The following is a 10528-nucleotide window of genomic DNA, read 5'->3' on the forward strand; positions in this document are numbered from 1 at the left end:
GAGGCCCTAAAAGATGGTATATACATTTATCAGAACTCCTCAAACTGGGAGTGGCTCAGTCACTTGAATGTAGACTCTTCATTTTGGCTCAGGTCATGATCTCGTGATCTGTGGGTTTGAGCCCCGCACCAGGCTCTGTGCTAACAGCTCTGAGCCTGGAGCCTGTTTCAGATTCTGTCTCCCTCTCTCTCTGCCCCTCCCCCACTCACGCGCGCTCGCTCTCTCTCTCTCTCTCTCTCTCTGTCTCTCTCTCTCCCCCCCCTCAAAAATAAGTACTAAAAAAAAAAAACAAAACTCCTCAAACTACATTAAAATGGGTGCAGTTCATTGTTTATAAATTATATCTTAGTCTATTTTTTAAAAGTGGTATTAGTTTAGGGTCTCCAGATAGGTCAAATAAATGCATTTCTTTCCTGCACAGCTTTTAAAATCAATGAAGGAGTGTTGGATAGGGCTGCTGAAATGACATCTTTTACTATTAGAGGCTAGGTTGGAGGAAGTAGTTTAGTTTAGAGCTAAATGGACTTGCTGCCTAGATCACATAATTAGGCAGACTCACCTACACAGCTGCAGGCTTCACTGACCGGGCCAGGTCTTATGTGACCATTAGGAATCCTCCTTTGGAGTTCTACTGGAGAGCACCTCCTCAGAAGAGGAAAACACAGCTGTGAGTCAAGCACAGTAGCTCATTCTTCTCAAATTTACCAGTTGGAGAAGCCACTGCTTCTCAAGAAGAGTATTTGAAGTAGCAAGAGATTCCAGGAGTTACCAGTTGAACTCCCTTCACATTAGAAGGAATATCAGGAGGGGCGCCTGGGTGGCTCAGTTGGTTAAGCGGCCGACTTCGGCTCAGGTCATGATCTCACGGTCCGTGGGTTCGAGCCCCGCGTCGGGCTCTGTGCTAACAGCTCAGAGCCTGGATCCTGTTTCAGATTCTGTGTCTCCCTCTCTCTGACCCTCCCCCGTTCATGCTCTGTCTCAAAAATAAATAAACATTAAAAAAAAAAAATTTTTAAAAAGAAGGAATATCAGGAGTAAAGTGAAGCTTCCCCACTACCCAACCCCCTTAGATGGAAATCTCAGATCTTTTATTCTGCTTACCAACAGGGAAGGTTTAAAGAAAGAGGAAATGATCGCAGGGAAAAGCTCCAATCTTTTGACTCTCCAGAAAGGAAGCGAATTAAATACTCCAGGGAAACTGACAGGTAAGCCGGGAACTTTTCACTCAGCCTAGGCTGCAAGGCCTAATGGTGAAACCATCTTTCTCCAGCTGTGCTGCTTTTTCTTTTAGGGGTAACTGAGGTTAGTGGGAGCAGATTCTGTCTGAACTCCTTGAGCATAAGGTTCACTCCAGCCTCTGACCACCTGGCTTTACTCGGGAAATATGTATGTTTTCATGGAAGATGCCTGGCTGCTTAGCTGCTTGAAGCCAGGGCTGGAGTGGCCATGGCTGGTAACTCTTTCTCTCCTCATCAGTAATGCTATGCCTCCTATGGACCTGATAAGAACGTCACCGTCTCAGGCTTTTTCTCTAGGGAACCTCCATTCTCACACATAGGCACTGAATGGATAGTCGGCTGCTGATAGACGTACATGATCTCTAGATTCATGTGCTTGTTTCTAGTCTGATAGTCCTGAGTCGTGAGCCCAGAGTTATGTAGAATTTGTTGATAACCCATTGTGTACAGGTACTGCACTAAGCGCCAGGAATACTCAGGTGGACAAGACATATATTATCCTTGACCAACTGAACATAGGACAAGGAAGGTATAGGTGATGCTGTGTCTTGTACAGCAGACATAGAAATCCAGTGGAGAAGGAACGGGCATTTCAGTTGGAGGAAACTGCATACACTGTGGATGAAAGTAGCTTGATGGAGGGGCGCCTGGGTGCCTTAGTTGGTTAAGTGGCCAACTTCAGCTCAGGTCATGATCTCGCAGTTTGTGGGTTCGAGCCATGCATCGGGCTCTGTGCTGACAGCTCAGAGCCTGGAGCCTCTTCGGATTCTTTATCTCCCTCTCTCTCTGCTCCCCACCTCCACTCCTGCTCTGTCTCTCCACCTCTCAAAAGTAAATAAACATTTTAAAAATTAAAAAAAAAAAAAAGAAAGTAGCTTGATGGAACTGGACACTGGGGATATATGGCTGAGTGACAGATGAGGCTGGCTCAGTAGACAGAGGCCAGTTCGTGAAGTTCATACTCCTTGAACACCATGCTCAGACTTTGCCTTAGGGCTGTGGGAGGTTATGAAATGATTTTAAGCAGGGCATTGTTCTGGTGAGACTTGAACAGGTATATGTGTTGGTAGGTGAAAGAGCTAATAGCCAGGGTAGGTTATGAACATGGGAATGGGGAAGATCACTGATGGAGAAAGGCCCCAGAGAAGAGTTGATGTGGTCTGGGGCTCTGGCATTCCACTTATTTGCTGACCACCCACAGTAAGAGATTTATTTAATCATGGCCCAATAATCATGTGTGTGTAAGTACCTGAAAAAGAAATCTTCATGAAAAATACTTCCTAGGGGCACCTGGGTGGCTCAGTCAAGTGGCCTACTCTTGATTTTGGCTCAGGTCATGGTCTCATGGTTCATGAATTTGAGCCCCCGCGTCAGGCTCCATGCTGACACTGTGGAGCCTGCTTGGGATTCTCTTTCTCCCTCCCTCCCTCCCTCCCTCCCTCCCTCCCTCCCTCTCTCTCTCTCTCTCAAAATAAATTTTAAATAAACTTTATTTAAAAAATATTTCTTTATGTAATAAAACTCTGATATTTTTATTCTAGTTTTTTCTGTTTGCGTTCTTAGGAAATGCTAAGGAAGGACCACTTAATCAATGTAACACCCTATTAGGTCATTCTCCACAATTTGAAATATACTGGGCTAAGGCAATGGTAAAGGGGTCCATTAGGAGAAGGAAGAGCACCTTAGCTCTGAGTTAGTTGGGCTGGGTGCAGGAGGACACCCTTTTGTATTCTGGCACCAATCATACCACATTCTACAGGTTCTCTTCCTTCTTAGTCTTCTCTCCTGCTTCTCTTGGTTTTCTGGGAAATTCCAGATCTTCTCCAGGACTCTGCCCTCAATACTTTTATTCTTGCTGCTCCACCCTCTTGACGTGGACGGTCTGAGGTACCCAAAACCTCAGCCATCACTAACAGGCTAACAGGTCCTGTGACTCCATCCCAAGGCCGTTCAGGTTTCTGGGTGCAAAATTACCCTTTGTATTTACCTCCTGGGCATGTTCTTTTAGAGACCTCTTAGGGTCTTCACATTAAACAATTACTCAGTATTGTATCATATATCATACTCCAGCCTTGCTAAACCTGCTGTGTTCCTTTTTCAGAGTAGTAACGTCACTGCATCCTGGTCTACCTGGTCTGACCCAGTCTTACTCCTTTATCCCCTATGTTGTTACTGGCCACATCCCTAATTAAGCTTTGTCCCCCTTTCTAGCTCACCTCCAAACTAGACTCCTTACTCTCAATCTCTGTTCTTCAATCCTCAGTGTACTCTCTACCCTGCCACCAAAACCATCTTTATGAACAGAAATCTCTAAAACACACTTTTTTTGTGAAGGTATACCTTGCTTAGAGGGAGGCCTTGAGTTCAGGTGTTGTGTTGTTTTGTTTTGTTTTGTTTTTTGTTTTTACCTGAAGGATGCAGTCCAGAGTCATGATTGAGCATGACGTTCAAGGCTACTTCTCCTCTCCTGGACAAATTGTATTCTTTCACTTCTTACTTGTGGCCTCCTTTCCTCTCATGCTTTTGGTCCGTTCAGATGTGCCTTCTTGTTGAAATTCATCATTTTTGGTGATACACCTCCAGAGTTTGTGTTTTCTCTGCTGTTTCCATAGGAGATATCTCCTGGTGCCACATCCATGGCTGAGCTCTTCAATGTGTTATAAGCATCTGTGGACATACTATCCTCCTTATATCCTTCCCCATGAACAGGGTCAGGTCTTGGTCATCTCTGTACATCCCCAGGACAAACCCTGTTGCATAGACAGTAGGCACAAAAATATTGTTTAAAATACTTAAGAGGAAGCAAATCTGAATCAAGAGGACAGAGGTTTCTATTAGGCTCACAAATGGTCACTTTGTAAGTGTTGGTGTCTAAGTATTTCTGCTGCTTTTACAGTGATCGTAAACCTGTTGGTAAAGAAGGTATTGACAGTAGCAACAAAGGAGGCTGTGTCCAACAGACCACTGGCTGGAGGAAGGGGGCAGGCCTTGGATATGGCCATCCTGGATTGGCTTCAGCAGAGGAGGTGAAATGGTTTCCATCTTGTTGGGGGTGGCATGAACCTGGAATATACTTTCTCTCACTTTGGCTTGGAGCTGTCTTTGCCTTTTAGCTAGGCTTTCTCCACTGCTGGTGAAGGACACGAGAGCTGAAGGAGCCCATCAGTCTTGATTGCTGGATTCTAACTAGGCATTCTGGGCCCTTTGTAGTTTGGTTGGGAGTGGGAATGGGGCTCATCTTACTCTTACATGGAGTAAGATGGAAAGTATGGGAATCAGGCAGTTTGAGACTGACAGATCGTGTGGTGAAAAGAACCAGGGAACCCATAATAAAAAGTACAGAAGCATCTCTGAGAGGCATTGTCATCAGAGGAGTTAAAATGGCTATAATTTAAGGAGCATGAAGTTAGTTCTGTTCCCATGAAGGGCTTTGCCCCTCATATTTCAGAAAGAGAAGAGAGAAAAGGTGATAGGAGGGAACATTGCCCATTTTGTGTTCGTTTGGTTCCCCTCTGAAACACCAGCTATAGGAGATAGGAGACTGGTTTCCCCTATGTCTGGTATTGAATCCTGTATCCTGAGGCCATAGCTCCACTGCCCTCCTTATTCATCTTTGGGTGTTTTTTTTTTTTAATTAATTGAACATTCTAAAAAATTCTCCTATATACTGTTCTTTACTGGTCCAGAAATGCTTGTGATCAAAGGCCAGCCCTGAGGCTAATTAATTCATAGAGCTCACTTCATTGTTTGTCTTTGTGTTACAGACTGAAGGCCGGATGAGGGGGCCCAGTGTAGGGGCTCCAGGAAGAACCAGCAAGAGACAGTCCAACGAGACTTACCGAGACGCTGTGCGAAGAGTCATGTTTGCTCGGTATAAAGAACTAGATTAAAGAATGGAGGAGAGGCAAGTCCCATAGGACACAACCTCCTTCTTGTTTTGTTTGTCCGTCTCCTTTTGTTTTGTTACTGTTCTTGCTGCTAGAACTTTTTTAAATAAACTTTTTTTCAATGTGATTTTTTTGGTTGTTATATTTTTCTCCCATAGATGGGGGGGGGTGGGGCTTATGGTAGGAGAGAGAGTGTGCCTTGGTGCAGCCCATTTGAGGTGACATTTAAATGGCAGCAAGTGCTACCATGAGCCCTGGGATACGGCCTGCTGTCAGTGTGAGTGGAGGCGTTGCTGTGACCTTTGAACTTTAACTTGTGTGAGTACTGTCAGGTTTTTAAAGTTACTTGCTGTATCTATTTAGTGGAAATAGCACCTCATTAAGTCCTCTTCTGACTTCCCTATTTTTGGGATAGGGGCAGTGTGACAGTTCTTTTTCTGGGGACCTGCTGGGTGCTCAGTGCATCACAGGTACGATGACCACAATGAGTTGGCATAGTAAGGATTATCACTGGGACGCCTGGGTGGCTCAGTCGATTAAACCTCTGTCTCTTGATTTCAGTTCAGGTAACGATCTCATAGTTCTTGAGATCAAGCCCTACATCTGGCTGTATGCTAGGAGATTCTCTCCCTTTCTCTCTACCCCTCCCCTTCTCACTCTCTCTCTGAAAATAAATAAATAAACTTAAAAAAAAAAAACAACTCTTCTACGGGAGGCCTACATGGTGCCGCTGGAGCCACCACCGTGTCTCTAGTGATCCCTGAGAAGTTCCAGCACATTTTGTGAGTACTCAACACCAATATCGATGGGTGGCAGAAAATAGCCTTTGCCATCCCTGCAGTTAAGAGTGTGGGGCTCATGATATTCTCATGTGGTGTTGAGGAAAGCAGACATCGATCTCACCAAGAGGGTTGGAGAGCTCACTGAAGATCAGTGGAATGTGTAATCACCATTATGCAGAATCCACACCAGTATAAGATCCCAGACTGGTTTTTGAACAGACAAAAGGATGTGGAGGCTGGAAAATAACAGCCAGGAAAAAGAATTGTCACTACCCTCCAACCACTATCCCAGATTTTCTTTCCCTCCATGGCTAAAACTCTCCAAAGAGGTATCTTTGGACACCTCTTTTTTTTTTTTTTTTTTTTTTTTTTTTAACATTTATTATTAAGAGACAGAGCATGAGCATGGGAGGGGCAGAGAGAGGGGGAGACAGAATCCAAAGCAGGCTCCAGGCTCTGAGCCGTCAGCACAGAGCCCGATGCAGGATTCAAACTCATAAACCATGAGATCATGACCTGAGCCAAAATAGGACGCTCACCCGACTGAGCCACCCAGGCGCCCCTAAGAATGTTTTAAGAGCCTACTCTGCTTGTCACTGGGGCTTATAGCAAGGTCAGTGTTGGTCTTTGTGCCTGTGGGAATCAGTGTACTGAGGAAGATTGACACTGAGCAATTATTGACATGAGAGAATGAGTACAGCAAGCTATTGATAGCATCTTCCCTGAAGAAAGTGTTTAAGCTCAGACCTCAGACTTTGTCTGGTTTTGTTTTCTAGCTTTATTTTGCCACTTTAAGGGAAATACTGCTATTGGAAATAAGGTGTAAAGTATTCCATATATTTTTAAGGCAGTACTCTGGGTATTGATCAAAAGTAATAATGGATGTGAAAGGTGTGTCTGTCACCCTACAATGTCTCTGGGCAGTTCCCTGAGCCTTTGATCAGGATGCCAGCTACATAAGGGCAAGATCTTGGGTAATTTTCTTTAATACTCTATTCCTAGGGTCTAACAACAGTAGGCACCCAATAGATGAGAGAATAATGCCTCATGAATAATACTAGTTGAATCCAGTTTGGATTGCATATCTCTTGTCAGTTTATCAAAGCCCATCTCTTGACAAAAGAAATCAGTTTCTTGGTATAGGCAAGAGTTCTCACATAAGTCTACTTATTCTGGAGTAGCCTGAGATCAAAATATGTTAACTAGTTTTTTTCTTTTGCCAAGTTGTGGAGAATTAAGGAAAAAAGATCATTATTTCATTAAGGTAACTTTTTTTCTCATATTTAATTTATTTTGAGAGAGGGAGGGAGTGTGCATGTGTTTGAACAGAGGAGGAGCAGAGAGAGAGAATCCCAAGCAGGCCCCATGTTGTCAGTGCAGAGCCTGACGCAGGGCTCAATCCCACAAACTGTAAGATCATGACCTGAGCAGAAACCAGGAGTCAGACGCTCAGCTGACTGAGCCACCCAAGTACCCTGAGAACTGTTGTGTTTTTTTTTTTTTTCTTACTTCAGAACATTAGGAAAAGCAGTCTTAAAGGACTTTGCTCTATATTGAACATATGTGGCTTTATTTAAAACAAGAAACAGGTGCCTGGCTGGCTCATTTGGAGCATGCAACTTGATCTCAGGTTGTGGGTTTGAGCCCCATGTTGGGTGTGGAGATTATTTAAGAATAAAATCTTAAACAATAACTATTGTCTTTGTTTCTTTATTAGCTGGGAACTTGTTAAACTTTTCCAGACCCACATCAGCTGCCAGACAGGCCGTTGGGGGCACTGCTCTGGAGCTCAAATGGGCAGTGTCCACAAAAAAGATCAGCTACCAGAGAATTTGGGAGGGTGGCACTTCCTTCTGGATGGAGTCCATCTTTTTTTTCTAGGCAACTTCTTCAAGTTTAAGGATGATTATGTACCATTTATGAACAGCCATACAGCTTTTATGGCAGGTAATGAGCCCAATCCAGCAAGCACCTCAGGGATACTCAGAAGTGCTTGTTGAACTGCTTTGGGAATGAGGCAGTCAAGTGCTAGCGGCCATTAAGTCTAGCAGGTTCTGGATTCGTGGCATCTACATCATCCATTTTGGGGTTTACCTTTCTCTATGTTTAACTTTTATATCTTCTTTTTTTAAGTAGGCTCCACACACAGCGTGGAGCCTAATGCGGGGCTTGAACCCACAACCCTGAGATCGAGACCTGAGCTGAGATCAAGAATCAAGCACTTAACCTACTGAGCCACCCAAGTGCCCCTATGTTTAACTTTTAAATTTCATTGAACACATATTTGAGTCCCGTGGTCACATACTTTTACTTTTATCTGGTGATGGAAGTTTTACATATATCTACTCTTCCCCTGTGACTTTGACACTATATATAAATACGTACATATGTGTGAAAAGGTGTGTGTGTGTGTGTGTGTAGATACCGCAATGATCTGCATGTGTCCCCTCCCCTCACCAAATTCATACATTGAAATCCTAACCCCCAAAGGTAATGGTATTAGTAGGTGAGGACTTTGGAAAATTATTAAGTTCATGAAGATGGAGTCATTATATATGGGATTAGTGCTCTTGTAAAAGAGATCCCACAGAGCTTCCTAGTCCCTTCTACCATGTGAGGATACAACAAGAAGTCTGCGACCCAGAAAAGGACCTTCATTTGACCATGCTGGCCCCTGCTTGCACTTCCCAGCCTCCAGAACTGTTGAAAAATATTTTTTTTGTTGTTTATAAGCTACCCAGTCTGTGGTGTTTATAGCAGCCTGAACCAATACAGATAGATAGATAGATACAGAGGAGAGAGGAAGAAGGAAAGAAAGCTATGTTACCCATTGTTCCAAAATCAGAAATTTCTACCTTTCCATCTGTTGTTAGGTTTTTTGATTACCCAGAGTTTCCAGATAACCCATAGTTAAAACATATTTAAAGAACATGTTTCCTAGATGCTTTTCCACAAAAAAGGTTTTACAGTATATTTGAAGCTTCTGGCTTGGAATCTACTCACCAACATCCTTTTACTTACTCTTTGAAGATCTCTTATCCAAAGAACATGGGTGCAGTTTTCTATAACTGATATCTGCCTTGTCATGGTCTAACTTTTAATACTTTTTTAAAAGTAATCTCCACACCCAATGTGGAACTCAAACCTACAAACCAGAAATTAAGAATCACATTCTCCACTGACTGAGTCAGCCAGGTGCCCCTAATTTTTCATGTGTGTATATGTGACCTGAAAAAACAGTTCCACTAAAATATCTCTATAAATAATGCCAAAGGGCAAATTATGCTAACTAAATGGCACTGGAATACCACCGTCTCTCTGACCAGTCCCAGGCCAAAATACCTCTTTTAATTACCCAAGAACCCTTGCCTTATTCCACCCCAAATATTACACATTTAGCTTTGGTAGTGGATTTATTTGTTCGTCAACAAATATCTATTGTGTACATACCATGTACCAGGTATCAGTAGAGACACTGGGGATAGATACAGTAGTGAATGAACTAAACAGACACAAGTCCCTGCCCTTCTGGAGCTTACATTAGTAGCTGAGGGCATGGACTCTGAAATCAAGTTTATTAATTCAAATCCCAGTTCCACTACTATTAACTCTGTGTGACCTACTGTCTCTCAGACAAGGTCACTGATGATGGCTTTGACTAGGTGAACAGCAGTTGAAGCAGTCTAGAAGTGGTCAGATGCTAAATTTACATTTGGAAGATAGTCAACAGGATTTACTAATAGATTGGGTGCAAGGGAGAAAAGACCTAGATGACTGACTCCAGGGTTTTTGTCCTGAGTAACTGGAAGTAAGGAGTTGCCATTTATGAGAAGGGCTGTGAAGGGGATGATGGTGAGTTTTGACTGTAATTTTGAGATGCTATTAGACATCCAACTACTAACTGTTAAATTAACCCTGGAAAATGACTTTCATGAGCCTGTGCCTTAGATTGGAGAATATCGATCAAATGACACTCTGAAGATCTGCCTTCAAGAATTCTCTTAATTTCAGAGTGCCTGGCTGGCTCAGTCAGAAGAGCACATGACTCTTGACCTCAGGGTTGTGAGTTCAGCCCCATGTTGGATATAGAGATTACTTCTAAAGAAAAAAAAATTTTTTTAAAGAATTCTTTTAACTTCCACAAACCTCATTTTCCTCACCTGCAAACTGGGTTTAATAACCATCTCATAGATTATAAAAATGAAAATAGGTATTTCTAAAGCACTTAGCCCAAACCATCTAGAGTCCAATAATGCAATAGTCGGTCAACTAACCTTAGTTCTCTTAAAACTGGGTTACACGTGACGTTTTACATCGTGTCAGTGAACACAAACTGTACTCTTTTAAGGCCTTTGTAACAAAGGCAAAGAATTACCAATAAAGGTAAGCGTTCTAATCTGGGTCTGCAAATGGCAGATTGGCAACTCCGCCCTTGGTTTTGAAAAACAACAACAACAACAACAACAACGAAATGCGCAGGAAATTAACACAGGGCGTGAGTGACAGGATGCCTTAGCGACCACACTTCCCAGCAGTCTACGCGCAGTCAGACACCGTCGCGGATTGGACGCCACCTCAAGAGGCTGGTGGTGCGGGGGAGGGGACAGGCGCGAGGTACTGT

The 10528-nt window shown here is 43.3% G+C and overlaps 1 protein-coding gene and 1 long non-coding RNA gene across 6 annotated transcripts in view; one reads left to right on the forward strand and one right to left on the reverse strand.

Annotated features, from left to right (window-relative positions):
• RBM6 (RNA binding motif protein 6) overlaps window positions 1-5229 on the forward strand; it is a 103754-nt gene extending 98525 nt beyond the window's left edge. For all 5 annotated transcript variants that reach the window (XM_042978995.1, XM_042978996.1, XM_007088543.3 and 2 more), the window contains 3 exons: window positions 1108-1205; window positions 4135-4264; window positions 5003-5229. In XM_042978995.1, coding sequence (XP_042834929.1) covers window positions 1108-1205; window positions 4135-4264; window positions 5003-5128 — 354 coding nt within the window. In that variant the 3' untranslated portion in view covers window positions 5129-5229. The remainder of the gene's footprint in view (window positions 1-1107; window positions 1206-4134; window positions 4265-5002) is intronic.
• LOC122236655 overlaps window positions 1-10417 on the reverse strand; it is a 33922-nt gene extending 23505 nt beyond the window's left edge. Inside the window, exons 1-2 of the long non-coding RNA XR_006214792.1 lie at window positions 10182-10417; window positions 3647-3988 (exon numbers count right to left, since the gene is read on the reverse strand). This is a non-coding gene — a long non-coding RNA (uncharacterized LOC122236655). The remainder of the gene's footprint in view (window positions 1-3646; window positions 3989-10181) is intronic.
• Window positions 10418-10528: the final 111 nt, after the last annotated feature.

Source organism: Panthera tigris, chromosome A2, assembly GCF_018350195.1.
Source record: "Panthera tigris isolate Pti1 chromosome A2, P.tigris_Pti1_mat1.1, whole genome shotgun sequence".
Classification (NCBI taxonomy): Eukaryota; Metazoa; Chordata; class Mammalia; order Carnivora; family Felidae; genus Panthera; species Panthera tigris.